This window comes from Mastigoproctus giganteus, chromosome 5 (genome assembly GCF_048544385.1).
Source record: "Mastigoproctus giganteus isolate SK-2022 chromosome 5, ASM4854438v1, whole genome shotgun sequence".
Lineage (NCBI taxonomy): Eukaryota > Metazoa > Arthropoda > Arachnida > Uropygi > Thelyphonidae > Mastigoproctus > Mastigoproctus giganteus.
The window spans coordinates 119,269,952-119,290,083 of NC_143579.1; the positions used below are offsets into that span (position 1 = coordinate 119,269,952).

The 20,132-nt window shown below is 36.7% G+C and overlaps 1 protein-coding gene across 2 annotated transcripts in view; it reads right to left on the reverse strand.

The window, feature by feature from the left end:
• SMC3 (structural maintenance of chromosomes 3) overlaps nucleotides 1–20,132 on the reverse strand; it is a 616,656-nt gene that overhangs the window by 468,689 nt on the left and 127,835 nt on the right. For both annotated transcript variants that reach the window (XM_090374164.1, XM_090374163.1), the window contains exon 10: nucleotides 4,956–5,242. In XM_090374164.1, coding sequence (XP_090230290.1) covers nucleotides 4,956–5,242 — 287 coding nt within the window. The remainder of the gene's footprint in view (nucleotides 1–4,955; nucleotides 5,243–20,132) is intronic.

A 20,132-nucleotide genomic window follows, 5' to 3' on the forward strand; every position in this document is an offset into this window, starting at 1 on the left:
AATCGCACAAGGAAAGACTGCTGGGCTATCGCATGGAGCTGGCTGGCTGGGTGGGCGATTGTGGGAGATTGCACGACACTAGGATGACCATGTGGTGGATGACTTTTCGTGTTGAATATTGGATTTGACAAATATAGAGTTCCACTGTACATACTAACTAACTGATAGTTCTGTTCACATTTTTTTTTTTTTTGTTGTAAAATTTAAAACAATAAAAATGATAAGCAATTAAAAACAAAGAACATGGCACGCACAAGTTGCAACAAACACAATATGCACAAGTGAGATAAGGAGTAATGAGTTTCTGAAAATTTATTTATGTTTTTTTATGATTGAATATTTCATGGAAGGGGAAATGCATAATAATGTGAAAACCCACAGAATTACAGCTATTGGTACTATAGCAAATGCAAGATCGAGTTTACTACACATTTATAATTAATTACACTAACAGAAAAGACCAAAAAACCAGAAACTGCAAATTGTTTTTATTGTTTTATGGGTTTTATGGTAGTGACCTCCAGAAATGTGCTTTAAAAAATATCAGGAAGGCGATAATGACTAGTGAGTCAACAGCAGGGATTCACAAAAAGGAATGGAAAAATTGAAAATTAAATTTGACATAACAGCGGGGTTTTCCCAACACAAAAGCTCAAAAATACCGTGTTCTGCAAGATTTCCCACAATTCTCAAACCATGTTAGAGCAAAACTGTATTGTAGAAGTACTGTGTTATATGGAGGATGCCTGTATATGGTTTAATATATGGAACACTTTTACCTCATACATCACATAAATGTGTGAATGTCTATTATTTTGACCGATTACTTTAATTAGTTATCCTCTCGTATAAGCTAGATTAAATGTCTTTAGTTACTGATATATTACATTTATCATATTGACTGCATACCCTCCCCCGGTGCAAAAGATATGACGGATAAATGAACAAAACAAAAAAAATAAATAAAAAAATTGTAAAAGAGTAAAAATATAAAATGTAAAAAAAAAAATTACAAAACAAAAAATGTAAAAGAAAAAGTTAAAAGTTTTAAAATGCAAGAAAAAAGTATAAAATAGAAAATGTAAGAAAAATATATAAAAAGTAAAATTGTGTGAATGCAAGTTATTATTAATTGGATGTTCTATCTTAGCCTCTTCATCAGACAGACTAATGGCCATGCAGGCCCTCATGGTTATCCAAGCTGACACCATGCTATAGCTTTTCCTAGCTGGCATGATGTGGGAAAGAGCTGCAAAAAAGCACGCTCCACCATAGGGATCTCTTTCCCTATGTACTTTTATTACAACCACCCGGGGTGGTTGCGTCTCCTTCCTCCACTCCCCTTCCCCAACTCTGGGCAGTCAATACCCCCCCCCCCATCCTTTTACCTGGTGGCTCACCCACCATCCATTTTCATCTCCCATCCTCTGGGACTGGATGGGCATCCTGTACCAGGGGTTCCCTTAATGTCTCTACCCTTTCAAATTAGGCAGGTGCCTCAACTACTGCCTCCCTCTGTTCTCTACCCCTTTTATCCCACCCTCTTCCTATCTCCCCATTATCTCCTTTCAAACCCACTTCTATCTCCCCCTTATTTCTTTTCCAATAATTTTTTTTTCTCAGCCTCTCCCTGGACAGAGCTCTTGGGAGGCTAGAGCTAGTCAATCCTAATGTGTCCTGATCCACCTCCCCAGGGCAGCGATTGAGACTGTTGGTGGCTCTCCATAGGCCCCCAGGCTAAGTGGCCAAAAGAACAATACCTCAAAAAACACGCACTAATACAAACCTTGGCCTTATTTTCAGAGTATTTACACAGAGTGAAAAAGTGGAGTTTGGGGACACAACCGGTGATGCCAGACAAAAAAAAAAACTCACTACACCCAAAAAAAAAAAAAAAAATGTCAGTGAACAGAAAGATTGAATTTGAGTGTAAAAAAGATAAGTTACCAATTATACAAGGGGTGATCATTTATTTTGCAGACTGGTGCAAAATCTTATCTTAATTGTCATCGCCTGAATCTTCTGTAGATTTCTTCTTCACAAAAAAAAATATTCTCCTTTAAACTTTTACACACGTTTTCCACCATTGTGCCCATGCATTAAATGCTTCTTGTAAGTTGCTTTTCGAAAGATTGCAGAGTGCTCCTGTTGTGGCTCTGTGAGCATTGTTGTGCTGGACGCAAAACGCATACCATTTAGAGCTTTTTTCAGATGCGGAAACAGGAAGAAATCACACATGGCTAAGTCCAATGAATAAGAGGGATGTGGCAGAACCTCAGCACCTATGGCAGTGACCATTGCCTGCACAATATTAGCCATATGGGGCCTGGCATTGTCTTGATGGAGAAACCACTTCGCACTGGAAAGCTTGGTCATACCAGAATTTGGCCGTTCTACCAAGACACTCATTACCATGTGCTTCATTCATCTCTTTAACTTTTTCTGATGCATTTAAGCCACATCTGACACAATAACAAATCACATATCGCTGTTCAATCTGTATGTCCCACATGATGCTTGCTTCGAAATGATTGTCAGTGCCACAAGGCTTAAAAAAAACTCCCTTCATACAACACAACACAACAAGTACTGGCATGCACATACCGAGTCTGCTCAGTAGCAATCAGGTAGAGTGCCGTAGTGGCAGTTATGGAAAGTTTGTGCGGTAGTCCAAGATTTTATGTTTGTCACCCCTCGTAGAAACATATGACATATTAAACTTAAGCAATATGTCTCAAAAGGAAGGAGCGGTAAAATAGGAGTGCCTCAGTCATCTTTATCAAAATTATTAAAATCACATCACACATTAAAGACTAATTTGATTAGTGAAACCATAAAACTGTTACAGAAAAGGAAATTCCAAACAGTAGAAAAAGCTCTATTCGTTTGGTTCAAACAGGCCAGCTCGTTAAATGGACCAATCAATCATAGCATTCTTCTTCAAAAAGCTAATGATTTTGCCAAAAACAACATGAAAAGTCTAAGGCAAGGGACAGATGGCTGAATAGATGGAAGAGGCACAATATCGTTTACAAAAAAAAAACTTCACCAAGAAAAATAGGATTCCGATGGTTCTGCAGCTGACAACTGATTGAAAACCTCTTAGCAAACTATGTTAAGCACTTATAGCCCGGAAGACATTTTTAATACAGATGAAACAGGGTTGTACTACAGGGCCACCCCAGACCACTGCATGATTTTTAAAAATTCCTCTGCATCTGCAGAAAAGATCAAAGACGTGATTACAGTTCTTTTAACATGTAACATGACAGGAACAATCAAGATGAAGCATTAGTTATAGGCAAGAGTAAATCACCTAGATGTTTTAAATGAGTAAAACAGATGCTTATTGAACATGCCAACAATGCCAACACTTGGATGACAGCTTCTTTATTTAAAGATTATCTTCGTAAATGGGATTTTCAATTGGATAAGAAAAACAAAAAAAATTGCATTGGTTTTGGACAACTGCCCAGCAAATTCAAACATGACTTTCAAAAACACTGAATTAGTTTTTCTACCTTTGAATACCACATCACAATCAGGGAATAATAAAAATCTTTAAGACCTTTTATAGATTGGATATGAGGTGAAGAATCATTCGGTCTATAGATGATGGTTTGGAAACATCATCTGATATTGCAAAACAGATAACTATTCTAGATGCACTTCATATGACAATAAGTGCCTGGAATGAAGTTTCCAAAACCTGCATTAGCAACTGTTTCAAAAAAAAATGTAGATTAATTATTCATGATGGTCAACTAAGTCACGATACTGATCATGTTGAAAATTCTGAAGGTATGGGTGAACAAGCGTTTAATGATTGGGTGGACATAGATGTGATCTACAAATTACTACAGCTTAACAGATGAAGAAATTGCCCAGTCTGTTACTGATAATTTCACCAAGGAGGAGGAAAATGAAAATGAGCCAGAACGAATTCCAGTTACAAAGCAGCAAACTCATGAAGCTATAGCCATCATGAGGAGAGCATTGGAAGAAACTGGTTGTGAATATAGACTGTTATACAATATTGAAAATTTTATAAATAGACTTTGTAATGATAATTTAAAGCAATCTAAAATAAGTGACTATTTTAAATTATAATCATATTACAAAGTGTTATGTTTAATTAATATGTATATTAATTAAGCTACATACGTAAGTATAAATTTATTTTTATTTTGCTAACCTGTGGATAATATTCTTCCGATTTTCAAATATCATTTAATTGGTAATAAAGTGTAAATGTGCTTTATATCTTTTTTTTATAGCCTGTGGATAATATTCATCAATTTTCACTTATTACAATTGCTGAAATATAAATATATATATGTATCTGTGCATTTAAAAAACAAAACAAACTTGGCTAAAAATTTAAAGAAACTAAACTTATCAGAAAACCATCAAACTAAAAATATCCCCCCCATTATTGGAAAAATTCTGACTATTCTGGAAGAGTTGGCAGATATGTCAGTTTGTATTCAATCATCCAGAGAACTCAACTCCCTCACCCACATCAGTTTTAGAAAGTCTTTAAAGTCAACGTTTATCATATATATGAAGTGTACATTAGATTTCACATGGATATACTAAGAAGGAAAAACAAGACAGAGATTATATGCAGACACAGATTCCTTTTCAATTTTAAACAACAAAGAATGGTTTTCATATAAATGTGGATGTGCACCACACAACAGAAAAATTAAGCAAATAAATATACAATACCCAGCATTATAATGCAAGTTGTCTGGCAAGAACAAATTATCATCTAGTACTGCTTACCAATTAATTTAATTAGGGCAATTTTATCGATTATATTAATTAAACTGGAAATTAGAATAGAATATTTAAAGAAATTATATAAATTTAATTTTGAATTCTGTTCTTCTAACATACCATTAAATAGCAAAAGGAAATATCTGGTTCTTAGTAACTAATAATGCACTTACTCTCTTGTGCATTCCTCCTCCCTTTTCTTCTGAGCTTCATACTGAGGCCTAATTTCTTCAAGCTGAGCCAACTTTTGGGATATAGTGTCTTTCAATCTGTCCAGTTCCCTCTCTGCCCGTCTACGAGAACTATCGTCACCCTCTACTTCATCACGTAAATCTTTGATTGTCAGCTCAAGCCTGGTTTTTTCTTTGAACAGGGAGGACTGCTCCTGGGACAATGCTTCCTTTTCTTCTCGAAATGATTGGATTTTACTCTTCACATCTCTCAACTCTTTACTTAATTTCTAAATATTGTTACACAAGAAAATTAACAAATGAAGAGGAGTGAATCAAAATAAAAAAATAAATAAATAATAAAAAAAATAAAAAAAACTTATGATGAACTGCTTATCAGGTAATACTACATAAGATATTAAATGTATCATAAATAAACATGCTCTATAATGTTCATTAAATATATCAGAAATAAACATTACATGCTCAACGTGTGAATGATGTTCATTAAACATACGGGAAATACAGTCAGTTCTCGCTTCACAAGTTCCCAGGTTTACAAGTTTTTTTTTCCCCCAAGTATCAAGTATCAACAAAATTGAAAATATGAACATTAATTGCAAAAAATGAATGCTAAACATTCATAAATACTGCATTCCAAACCACTTGTGTAGCTATACAATACAGTGTACCCCACTTTGCGATATTAATCAGTTCCAGAGACACCATCGTATCGAAAATCGCAATGTGAACCCAATAGCACATTGATTTTTGGTAATTCGTTTTAAGATCTCGGAAGTCGAAATTATCGCTGTATAACTAAGCTATTTATCTCTCTAAAAGTCATTTTTAAGGTCGAGTGTGACCTTAACGCCACATAAAACGCCACACAATTTACAAACCACCGTGAGGGTGGTTTGTAAATTGTATTAGTTACCGATTCAAATCATTAAAATACACTACACTTTCATCGTTATCATATGTTCTGTTACAAGAATCAATTTTTAAACGCCTTTGTGATATTTTTCTAAAGCACATTTCTGGAGGTCACGACCATAAAACAATAAAAACAATTTATACTTTCCGGTTCATTGGGCCTTTCTGTTACTGCAAGCAATTATAAACTGGTAGTAAAGTCGATCTTCTTGCATTTGCGAAAATACTGATAGCTGGAATTGTGGTTTTTTATGTTATTATGGTGAAATGTGTTTCCCCTTTACTGAAATCTTAAATTGAATAAAAAACATAAATAAATTTTCAGAATCTTCTCTTCATTCCTTTTTTTTTTTTTAAGCTTCGTAAACTTGTATACTCCACGTGGATCGTGTTAGTTGCAATTTGTGTGTGCCGTTAAAAAATGCTTATGCATCTATTGAAATTTATAAAGAAAAGAGAAGATTATCTTGGAAACAAATGCCTCAAAAGCATTTCCGAAGAAGACGACTCTTTGTGCAACAAACCAACGAGTGCCGAGCCAATAATGAGTGATCAACGAGTGTGCATTTAGTCGATGATGATGATGATGAATAAACATTCTTTAACATTTGTAAGTCATAAATAATTTCTTTATTATAATAATTTGCTTGATTTTACAGGCTTTGTTTTCATTTCTTTGGATAAATCAATCAGTTTAAACAAACTAATTAGCTAACTAATTTCATTGTTGATAACGTAACCCCTATTTTTAACATTATGTCTATGGGAAATAAATTCCCACTTTACAAATTTTCACTTTACGAGCGCGCGCTAGGAACAAATTAACCCATAAAGTCGAGAATTATCTGTATAATAAATGCACTACACACACAAAATACTAAATGTTAATGAAGTGATAAACACTACATTATTATATCACATGGTAGATTAAGCAATTTATTATAAAATGGCACACTTTTAAAAGAAATCAACCACCCCAATGCCAAGCACTTAAATTATTATGGCTACATTTTGGGAACTCACTGATTCCCATCTTCAGGCCTGTTAATGTGATCCAGATACGGAGTTTCTTGGTCTGATTGGGGAAGACTGGAATACTAAATGTTTTTCAGATCCAAGTCCTTGTAACCTTTGATACATTCAAGTTGAGATTTTTTTTTTTTTTTTTTTTTTGTAGTTGTTGGCGCATTCGCTTCTGTGCATAATGCACCTCCCAAGGTTTTTGCAGTACTTTGATCCAAGCCCGAGGCGGGATTCGAACCCGCGACCTTTGGGTTGCCAGGCAGGCACTTTACCCACCTGGCTAGTCCAGTCGGCAGTTGAGATATTGAACAAAATAAGGACAACTATTAAAACTAACATAACACGTTACATACAATGAAGGGATAACATCAAGTCTATCTGAATGGATGTAAAAACTTAAAATCAATAAGTATGTATAGTAAAACCTTGTTAATTCAAGTAAAATGGACCAAAACATATCCATTTCAATTTAAAGAGATTCAAAATATTCAGAGAAGTTAAGAATATGTAGGTATAAATTTATAAAGGGAATTTTTAGTCAGATACTCTTATTAACACCATTGCTGACTTTTCGTAATTCACGTTTAAAATATTAATAATCTTTTATTTTCACTGTTTCAGCACTAATGAATAGATTGTTAATACATTAATTTAGTCATTTAACATAAGAAAGATAACTGTGCTGTGGAGAAATTCAGCAACTTTCTCATACATGACAAGATTACTAAGTTTCATTTTTGCTGCATAACAGTCATGCACCTTGATGTATATAAGCTGCATGACTTGTTACCAACCATGAATGTCACCAATTCGAGCAAGCACTTTATAACCAGCTTACATAGCTGCAATTAGCAAGAGTAGTTAGGTGCTGAATGAGAAAGAGCCACAGGATAGAAATGGCATCCTCTTTTGCAAAGATTACAAGCATTAAACAAATAATATCCCAAAATATGGACTGACTGTGTGTGTGTGTGTGTGTGTGTGTGTGTGTGTGTGTGTGTGTGTGTGTGTGTGTGTGTGTGTGTGTGTGTGTGTGTTATTATGTACAATTATACCTAAAATTATACCTATTATGTACAATTATACCTAAAGTTGTACATCTCAGTGTACAACTTGTGTACACTGAGATGCATTACAAAAAAACAACACAGTAATCTCTGTTATTACTTGTAAGGAAAATGAATTTGCATGCCTCACTGTGAATCCATTCAGTAAAAATTGCCTATTTTTTAAATCCTCCAATACAAAAGTATTTTTATCTCAGAAGCACATTAATCATCATTCTCTCTCAAACTGAGTGCACACAGGGGAAGAATACTTAAAGATGCACAGCACCTGCATTGAGAACTCAAGTTTTGCCTTGTTATTTAAAGATTAGTGTTTCATTTTCTTTCTCTCTCCTTGTCATAATTTTTTTTTCCATTTTTTTTCTCTCCCTGTGATTACATGTGAACCTATAATGCAAGTTATAGAAACTTTTTTTTTAAGAATAAGAGAAATTTACCTCAATATGATACGTAAAATACTTCCATACGATACCCTCCAGAACTTAAAAATGAACATAGCATTAAAGCAAAATAATTAGTAAAAAAAAAAAAAAAAAAAAAACGCAATTGAACACAATAAATTAATTAAAAAATTAATTTAAAAAATTTAAAAAGTTTAACATAAATTTTGAAAAATGATTTTTTTCAAAAATTCTTTTTCAAATTGGAAGGAAAACAGTTTCTCAAAATTTACATTAAACTCTTAATTTCTTAATTAACTTTTAATTGATTTTTAATTGTTTTCAATTTATTTTTTATTGTACTCATTTTGTGTTAATGTTATACAGTGAAACTTCCCTTTAATGGACAGCCATGGGGAACGAAAATCTGTCCGTTAGAGACAAGTGTCCGCTAACAAGAAGTCTGAGGGAGAAAAAAAAAAAAGAAAGAAAGAAAAATCGTTAAACGTTTAATGTAAAATTAAATTAAAATATATACAGATTTTGAACAATATTTTTGTAAATAATATACATACAATTGTGCTAGGCATATTATGACTTTATCTTAAGAAAAATACATACAGTAATCACTTATTTTCTTCTGCACCTTCTTCCGGCTGATAATTTTGTTTTCAACATTTGTTTGGAGTGAAGAAACCATCGAAAGTCCTTCAGTATCTTCTTCAGCAGCGAAAAACATTTTTAAACGATTGATTTGTACAAGCGCTTCTTCTATTTTCATCGGTGGTTCGTCGTTAATATGTTCTTCGACAGAATGACCTCCTTCCATTTCTTCATCCTCCTGAGGAACTTCTTGAAAAATATCGATGATAATGTCGTTGATATCTAGAGCACCATCATCTGTAGTGAGGTTCGAGTCTATATCTTTGTAGCCAGGGTCACTTGCAGCAGAAGTATTGTACATTATCAATAGATGTTGAAGTTCATGTTCTTCTTGGTGCTCCACATTGCTGTTCACAACTTCAATTTTTGCGTTTGAGAAGCCAGACTTTACAAAACAGTTCATGACAGTTTGTTTTCTAATTGCATTTACTGAAGAGGAAATCCACTGAATCGCATCTAATAGGATGCTGAGTTTCTTTGCAAGGTCACTCGCACATGTTACATCGTTCATGTTTGCAATGAGATGTCTTAAAACATGTTTTCTGTAGTGAAGTTTAAAATTTTTTATTATCCCTTGATCCAAGGGCTGACACTCTGCAGATGTGTTTGGTGGCAGAAAAATGATTTGAATGTTGGACAATTCGATGTGCGGGTGAGATGCAGCATTATCCATGAAAAGAATAATTTTTCTGTTTTGACGAATCATGTTTTGGTTAAAGTGACATCCATTTGCTCATGACATCTCGTGTCATCCATGCTTTTTTATTAGACTTCCAGTCAACATTCAAAAAAAAATTCAACTTTATGCCCTTGAAACAACGAGGATTTTGTGGTTTTCCCATAACAAGAGGTTGTTCAAAGTCTCCCAGCATATTTGTACACAATAGTACAGTCAAGCGTTCCTTAGAAATTTTTCCGCCCTGGCACTTTTCATTTTTTAGACTCTGTTTTTTCAGGAAGAGCTTTAAAAAACAACCCTGTTTCGTCACAGTTGTAAAAATTCTTAGCTTCAAAATCACGACATAAATCTTCCAATTTTACAGTCCACTCTGTTACAACCCCAGTATCAACAGATCCACCTTCACTTATGGTTTTCCAAGAAATTTTATGCCGAGTTTTGAACTTGTCTAGCCATCCCACAGAAGCTTTGAACTCATTTACTCCCATAGATTTCGCAACCTCCAAGGCCTTTTCCCTAATAATAGGCCCATTAATGGGAATTTTTTCAGCACATGCGCAACAAATTTGAAGTCCAACCGTTTTCGGGAATGATTTTTGAACCTGATCATTTACGTGTTGCCAAAATTGTTTGAGCAGTTCATTTTTTTTCTTTAGGATGTCGCTTACCTGTGTCTTCCAGATTTTGAATTTTGCAGCGAACACTATTTTTCTGCCGATCATACGCATTAATGAGTTCGACTTTATCTTTTAAAGTTAAATGTTTACGAGAAGACATTGTGCACTTCACACGACACTGAACAAAACTGAAAACTGAAACTCAAAAGACGAAAGGCTGACAAAATCCCCCCCCCTGCACACACCGAATTCATTAGAAGTTTTACACGTGCCTTAAAATTCTTGTAAAAGGGTTTAGAACCATGATGTAAACCTTGATAAAATTCAGAGAATCGGAAATAGAAAATAAACACACGATTGAGGCAATATGTGGAAGAAACGTTTCTAGAAAAAGGGCCGTGAGCTTGCCTGCTGTCCGTTATGGGGAGATCAAATTAAGTGCTAATCTAAACAAAACGGTACAGATTGCCTGTCCACGTCCGTTACAGAGAATGCCCGCTAGACAGAAGCTGAAATCATGTTAAAACCAATAGAGGAGAGTTGGAGAATTTGAAAATGTCTGTTGTAGAGAGATGTCCATTAAAGAGAGGTGTCCGTTAGGAGAAGTTTCACTGTATTCTTTCTGGAGACTATCATACGGAAGCATTCTATGTACCTTAATCATGTAAATTTTTCTTGTTCTTCACAAATATTGAAATCAAAGTAGAATGTATTAAGCACCAAAGCTCTGTTTTATACTATCAAAGTTATAATAATGTGAATTCTCCATGATTTTAGATAAAGTTCTTGAGGAAAGTGAACAGAAAGGTAAAATTTAAGGATGCCATATACTGTCTAATGATACTATATGCCAATATAAATTTTTTATTTTAATGATGTTTTTCTATAGGAGGGTTTTGGCAGTATTTTGAATTAGACAAGATATTCAAAGTAACAGAACTCAATTCAGACTTCGAATTTCATTGCAGATGTATTTTGAATAAATCATATAAAATATGTCAATGGTCAGGAAACTGTAGCGACTTCGAAATACATTACATTTTGAATAATCCAACATTGAATTAATGAGGATATACTGTGATAGCAATTTCTGTGGACTTTCAAGTTGCTTCTGGTGCACTGTGGTGGCCAAGTGAATTGAAGCATCTGATTAGTGTGACTTGTTCAAGACAATTATGCAGAATAATTCCTTGGGTTAATTTGAAGTTCAGGAGACCAAAATATATTTCATTTTTAGCATTAGCATTAGTAGAGGCATAATATGCCAGAAAGCAAGCTTATACAGCATCAGCCAAAAAAAAAAAAAAAAAAACAACCCCTCCCATTTCATCCCTCCATTCATTCCAAATGCCTGTCCAGCTCAGCCTTAAACTTATTTAGGCTATCAGCTTCCAAAACAAAAGATGGAAGCCTGTTCCACCAATCAATTACCCGCTGGCTAAAGGCAAATTTCCGCACATCTATTCTACAACTATCTTTCCTTAATTTGAAACTGTGCCACCTCAGGTTCTTAGTCTGAGCAAGACGAAGAATCCCATCAACATTCAGCTTGCTCAACCCATTCAAGGCTTTATACACCTCAATCAGATCACCTCACAGGTGCCTACTCTCCAGGCACTGCAATTTGCAGAACGTAAGCCTTTCTTGGTAAGAGCACCCCTTTATTCCACTCACCAATTTGTTACCCTTCTTTGTACTCGTTCTAGCAACTCTACATCCTTCCTAAAATGAGGCCTCCAGACTCTAGGCGTGGCCTGACCATTTCCTTGTATAACGGGATTATCACCTCCCTGTCCCTGCTAGCAAAATTCCTATATATCATTCACAAGACTCCACTCCATGACCTGCCTGGCTGCCTGTCTGCACTGCTCAGCGAACTTCATATTTGACTGCACAATTACCCCCAGTTCTTTTTCACTTTCCACTTCCCTGAGTGTAGTACCACCCAGTTGGTACATTTCTCTTTGGTTATTGCTACCCATACGCAGTACTTTGCATATGTCAATGTTAAACTCCAGTTGCCACTTCTCAGCCCATTTTCCCAACTTATCTAGATCCAGTTGGAGAAGCATACTGTCATTAATGTCGTTAGCAACTCTGCGAACCTTTGTATCATCTGCAAACTTGGACATTAAACCTGATATACCTTCATCAATATCATTGATAAATATACAAAACAACAATGGGCCCAACACAAAACCCTGGGGAATTTCACTAATAACATTTGTCCACAAAGAGCAGTGTCCACTGATTATCACTCTCTGTTGTTTCCCACTCAACCTTGTTACCCTTGATGCCATACCTCTCCAATTTGTACAGCAGTCTTCCAGGGGCTCACATCTGGTGAGTATGGGCTTGGCACACCCAGGGTCCTGAGCTGGATATCATCATTCTTCTCTTTCTTGGTGATTCCTTTCTACTTCTCTCTCTCTCTCTCTCTCTCTCTCTCAGGGTAATAGGAAATTTTTTTTTTTTTTTGGCCGGTGCAGCATAAGCCTCAGGCTTCCTTGCACCATATGGCTATTAATAATGATAATGAATGTGCAACAGTATCAAAAGCTTTCCTGACATCCAAGTATATGATATCAAAATTATTTTTGGCATTCGGTTCCTTTGTGACCACATCATAGTAAGCAATCAAATTGGTCAGACAAGACCTCCCTTTGTTACAAACCCATGCTGTGTCATTACTGCAGTCTTGTCTAGATGATCCTGCAATGCTTTTTTAACCAGTGATTCCATTATTTTCCCCGGAACACAAACTTCTGTATTGCTTGATACTTTTTATGCATCCCACACATTCTTCTTCTCTGCCACTAGCCTCATTAATTCATCTGACATCCATTTAGACCTAAACCTTGAACAGTATTTCTTGGTTGGAATGAAAAGCCTAGTAGCTTGCCAAAATTATGTCCCTGAAGGCTTCCCATTTAGATTTCACTTTTGGTAACATCATCAGTTGATCCCACTATACAAAATTTAAAAACTGTCTGAGACCTCTGTAGTCTCCTTTACGAAAGGGAAGGGCTTTTATTTAAAAGCCCTTCCCTTTAGCCGTGTTGGTAGTAAACCATCAAGGCTAAAGGGTTTAAAATGGCTTTTAAATGGGTTCAAAGCATGTATACAAGTTCAGAACATATTAGTATTAATCAATTAGGAGAAATTTTCTCACTCTTATTAATTTTTCAGAATTCTCATTTAAAATATTAATAAAATTTTAGCTTCAGTGGGATAAACATTCATGAACAGATGGTTAACACATTAATTTAGTCAGTACGAGAAAGAAAACCATCATATTGTGGAAAAATTCTATTAATCTTGAAATTCCACAAGATTGCTAAGTTTCATTTTTACTGTCATTACTACTTATACAGTTTGAGGAATACAAGGTGTGTCGCACAGTGTAAAGAATACAAGGTGTATGTTATTACACTAAAATAAGCATGCTGTTTATAACAGTATATACCTGCGTGGGGGAAGGGATATCCATGTCCTGGGATACTACTTGCTGTTTAATATTTGCAATCCATGCTTGTTTGTTGTTTGTGCTAAATGGTGCAAGAGTAGAAAAATAATGATGCCTAATCTATGATGAATACAGAATTATATGATTCTGCATTCCACATATTAATCACACTGGCAGCATAAGTATACTTCTCAAGTTAGCCTGGCTATTATATATTTATTGTTGAAATAATTAACTGTCAATTTCTCTAACCCAGCAATTGTGCCATAGTATAAAATAAAATAAAAAAATATTCTTAATTATGATTAAAGAGGCCTGTGCGCTCTGGATTCATTATTATTACTAAATTACAGTTGCTTAGAGCGAAACGGATACAAAAATACAGATTGTGACAGGTTTAATGATAGGAAATATACATACATTATATTAGATTAGATACAAAGCTTTCGGTTATTTAGTTGACCTTCTTCAGTTGAAATGAAATAACAATTAGAATGGAGGTGTGTACTGCCAATCTTGTACGTGAAGTGCATGGCTAATTGTTTGATGTTGAAGCTTGTGGCTGTGATGTATGTGGACGTGGCCAGCGTTTGTCAATGGACAGGATCGTTGCTTCAGTGATAGGGTGGATTTGACAACCACTGTTCCTGTTCACTGAGGTATTGGAGCATTTGAGGTTTAACCACTCCAACCAGGCGCGGTGCAGATAATGGCAGGACTTATGCACAATCACAGCATCGCGGTGTGGGTCAATGTCGTGGTTGGTTGCCTAAACGTGTTCGGCAATAGCTGAGTGCTCTACATCCGCTAAGCGGATTGCTCTTTTGTGTTCGGAAAGGCGTTTTTTGAGCCGTCTCCCAGTTTCCCTGATGTAGCAGCTAGGCAGTCATGGCAAGAGATGCGGTAGACCAATCCGTTATGTAGTAGGGTGGGGACGGGTGTTTTTAACTTAGAGATGAGGGATCGTAATTTCCTGCCTGGGAGTTGTACGCACTTTATCCCATGTGATTTTAAGATTCTACAGACCTGTTGTGATAGGTTTGGGTAGTATGGGATAAAGGTGCTCGTGGCTGAGTCATCACCTTGGATGTTTCTGTCGGTCACACCTGCCAAGGGTATTGATGGGATAGCCAGACCTCGTAAGATCCGCCTTGACATTAACGATTTCGGTGCGCCTCTCATTTACAGAGCTAGAGTGTGTCCAGGCACGAGTTAGTAAGGTTCGTGCAGTGGCAAGAAGATGGCTACGTGCATGTGCTGACCGGAAGTTGGTAAATTGGCCAGCACACATAGGTTTACGATGGACTGTTGTCTTAAAGCACGTGCCCTTGCGCTGGACAAGGGTGTCTAAGTATGGTATGGTGTTGTTCGACTCTAGCTCGATCATGAATTTTATGAAAGGTGACAGAGAGTTGAGGTCGTCTAAGATTCAGTCACCTGAATTTCTGGGGATAACTACGAAAACATCGTCCACATAGCGACATCAAAAGGCAATGGGATCCAGTACGTTTGTAAATGCACGACCCCGTAGTTATCCCCAGAAATTCAGGTGACCAAATCTTAGACCACCTCAACTCTCTGTCATTTCATAAAATTCACGATCGAGTAGAGTCGAACAACACCATACCATACTTAGACACCCTTGTCCGGCACGAGGGCACGTGCTTGAAGGCAACAGTCCATCGTAAACCTATGTGTGCTGGCCAATTTACCAACTTCCTGTCAGCACACGCACGTAGCCATCTTCTTGCCACTGCACGAACCTTACTAACTCGCGCCTGGCACACTAAGGCAATGAGGAATGCAGATTACGGTAACTCCGCCGTGGCCAAGCATTTTTGCGAGAAGCAACACCAGATCTCCCTGGACGAAGCTATCATCACTGATCGGGCGCATAGGTTCTGGGACCGCAAGTGACTCGAGAGTTTGCGGATTAATTTGAAAGAGAACATCAATAGAGACAAAGGTTTGTGGATTCATCCCTTCTTTGAGGCTATGATCCTCAGAACGGATGAACGATTTCATATGACGCACTCACAAGCCGCTTCCGGTCCCAGTACACAGGAGAATAGAACACGTGATTTAGACCGTGAACCTGCTGGTACTTAAGATGCAGCGCAGTACAAGGGAGCTACCGCTGAAGATGAAGGCAGGAGCCTTCGATAGCTACAGTCAGTTTTATCGCTCTTAACCCGGTATTTTAATGTATTTTATTCAATGTATATATATATATTTTATGTATTTTATCCTTTTTAGTTGTAAAGTTATTTTAATTGTAAATATATAGCAGTAAACATATAGTTTTTTTAAAATTCCAGTTTCCGTGTCTTATTTTAATACGTGGTTGGTGAGAAACATTTAAAATCACAATATGAATTTATCCAACCCCAGAGGCCTGTTTGAAGTACAGACCAGTTAGTTTAACTTCTGTCCCGGGGAAAATAATGGAGTCACTGGTTAAAGATGCATTGCAGGATCATCTAGACAAGACTGCAGCAATAATTCAGACACAGCATGGGTTTGTTAAGGGAAAGTCTTGTCTGACAAATTTGATAGGATATTACGATATGGTTACAAAGGAACCGTATGCAAAAAATAATTTTGATATCATATATTTGGATTTCAGGAAAGCTTTTGACACTGTTGTTCACAGAAAACTATTGTACAAATTGGAGCAGAATGGTATTAAAGGTAAGTTGCTACAATGGATAAAAGGATGGTTGAGTGGGAGAAGACAGAGGGTGGTAATCAATGGGTGCTGCTCTTCTTGGACTAATGTTATTAGTGGAGTACCTCAGTGTTCGGTGTTGGGTCCATTGTTGTTTTCTGTATTTACTAATGATATTGATGATGGTATATCAGGCTTAGTGTTGAAGTTTGCAGATGATACAAAGGTTGGCAAGTTGTTAATGACAGTAATGGCAGTGTGCTACTGCAACAGGATCTAGATAATTTGGGCAGATGGGCTAAGAAGTGGCAACTGAAGTTTAACCTTGACAAATGCAAAGTGCTGCATACGGGTAGAAGTAACCCCAGAGGAACGTACCAACTGTGTGGTACTACACTTAAGGTGGTAGAAAATGAAAAAGACTTGGGAGTAATTGTGCAGTCAGATATGAAGTTTTCTGAGTAATGCAGACAGGCTGCCAAGGCAGGTCATGGGGTTTTGTTAATGATATATAGGAATTTTGCTAGCAGGGAAAAGGAGGTGATTGTCCCTCTGTATAAGGCAATGGTCAGGCCACGCCTTGAGTACTGCATACAAGTCTGGAGGCCTCATTTTAGGAAGGATGTAGATTTGCTTGAGTGTGTACAGAGAAGGACAACAAGATTGGTGAGGGGAATGAAGGGATCCTCTTACCAAGAGAGGCTTAAGTTCTGCAAATTGTAGTGACTGGAGACTAGGAACCTGCACAGTGATCTGATTGAGGTGTATAAGGCCTTGAATGGGTTGAACATGCTGAATTCTGATGAGATCAGATGTAGATGTAGACAGATGTAGAATAGATGTGCGGAAATTTGCCTTTAGCCAGCGGGTGTTAATTTCCGGAACAAACTTCCGTCTGTCGTTGTGGAAGTTGATAGGTTAAATAAATTTAAGGAGGAACTGGACAGAGCAATAAAAGTATTGAAGCCTATAACAGTTACAAATTGATCTGCAACAGTGCCACAGAAAGGGTTAGGCTGGAAAAGTGGATTATGAGAAATCGCCGGAAAAAAGAGCAAAGAGTGTGGGAATAAGTAAGTCATCACATATATAAATGCAAAGAACAGAAAGACAAATCAGACACCACTCTTATGTAATGGATGTGTTAGATACCCCAGCTGATGTTTCAGATGAACTGAATAGTTACTTTCCATTTGATATTTACAGAAGGAAAACATATTTACCAACTGATGATATTATCAACTGCAAATTCTAAATGGGAAGCATTCAAGGAAGTAATCATTGAAGCTATTAGGCTTTTTATCCCAACTAAGAAATACTGTCCAAGGTTTAGACCTAAATGGATGTCAAATGAACTAATGACACTAATGGCAGAGAAGAAAAATGCATGAGATGCATATAAATTATAAGGTGACACAGAAGCCCATGATATATAGAAGGTGTGTAATCAAGCACATGACCGCTATTAAGACTGCTAATTATGCGAGGTCTGCTGTGGCAGAGCATTTCTGGGAGAAGCAGCATCAGATCTCCCCTGAAGACGTGGTCATTGCGGACCGTGCCCATGGATTTTGGGAACGCAAGTGGCTCGAGAGCTTGCGAATCGGTTCATCCAGTCGTAATACTATTGACAGGGGGACACGTTTACACCCGCTGTTTGAGGCGGTTGTCCTCAGACGGGATGACCGGTTCTGTTTGACACGCTCCCGAGCCACATCCGTTTCCGATGCGCGCGTGGGGAATGCCGCCCATGTGTCTGACGGACCACGTGCATGAGTGCCATGGGTCTGCTACTTAAGGATGTGTCATTGCAGTAATAGTATACTGTTGAAGAAGGAGACAGCAGCCTCCGAAAGCTTCAGGTTTTATCGCTTTTAATCCAGTTTATTTTAGATAATTTTATTGCTTCGGTATATTTTTAACTATATTTTTAACATTTTATCGTAATTTATTTTATCATAATTTATTGTAATATTTCCGATAGTGTATCACATTATTTTTATAGTAAATTTTTTTTTTTTTTTTTTATTCCTTGGCTGGTGTTTGTCTTTAATTATTGCAGTAAATTAAGAGAAATCATAGTAAAGAATGCAAAGAAAAACAGCAAAGAATTCTTTACTTATGTAAAATCTAGAAGGAAGGGGTGAATCAGATTGGTCCACTTGACATTGATGGTTCGACTGCTGAGGACCCTACTCACGTAGCTGACAAACTGATGAGTATTTTGCATATCCTTGAGGAGTTATTAAGGGAGGAAAATGCCAGAAGTTTATCAAACTTTGGCAGGGAGCTAAATGATTTTGTAATAACTGAAAGCAAAATGGAGGAGAAATTGTTGAAATTAAACATAAGAAAGGCACCAGAAGTGGATAGGATCTATCCAGTTATATTGAAGGAGGCAGCAGAGGAAATAAATAAACCCTTAGCCATAATTATGAGAGCATCCTTAGATTTAGGGGAAGTCCCCATGGACTGGAGATATGCAAGTGTATCCCCAATTCACAAAGGGGGTTCACAAAAGGTGACAAATAATTATAGACCTGTTAGTTAAACTTCTGTTCCGGGGAAAATAATGGAGTCACTGGTTAAAGAAGTGATGCAGGATCACCTAGACAAGACTGCAGTAATAGTTCAGACACAGAATGGGTTTGTTACGGGGAAGTCTTGTCTGACCAATTTGATTGGATACTATAATGTGATCACAAAGGAACTGGATGCAAAAAATAATTCTGATATCATATACTATAACGTGAATTTTCACAATGCAAATTTGCTCTGATGCAATTGATATATTAGTGAACGATGTAACTATAAACCGATTTTTGTGTTGGCTCATGCGCAATTTCGTCTGCAAGTAACACCAGGTGAACGTAAAACCTGGCAGCAAGCTGAATGTAGCGACACACAGCAATACATACAAGTTTACGAGGTGCCTCCATAGTCAGGTGGGAAGGAGCAGCAGTGCGTAGCACATGATTCTTGATTAGACCGGGGTTCGAGACCGTCACCACCAAATACGGAGGATGCAGAAAGGTCAGGGAATGACCACCGCATATCCCGGAGCAATATAGCCTTAGTTGCTAATGCTCCTAAAAACCAAATAACAAACAAACAAACAAACAAGTTTACAAAGCTTAAAATAATGTCAAACGTGTGAGAGCTATATTTCCCATTTACTGTAACCGTATTGGTCGGAGACACTGTTGTCATTCGCTGTATTCGCAAGTTTTTTTGTTCGAACAGAAATTTAACGAGACGAGATAGCATGAGCATAGGGGCACATTTCTGGAGGACACTTCCACAAAACAATAAAAACAATTTGGAAGCTTCTAGTTTATTGGGCTCTTTTCTGTTAGCACAGTCTAATTATAAACAGTAGTAAACTCTAAAAATATTAACGTATTTATCCAGTAAATCATATATTTATTTAACTATAAATACATAGGAGCTGTCGAAACATTCGTGTTTCTTTATCAACTAAAATTTTTGAACATAACGTATACAGTTATGCGTGCAATGAGGCGAATGAAGGCACGTTATTCATTAAACTGGTTTCTATTATTGCCGCACGGACCAGGACAATACACCACGATCTCAATCCAAAATGTGACTACGAAATATTATATCACTCACGACACTTTCGCCACTGTCTGTGGTTAGAGTCACTCAATATATTGAACA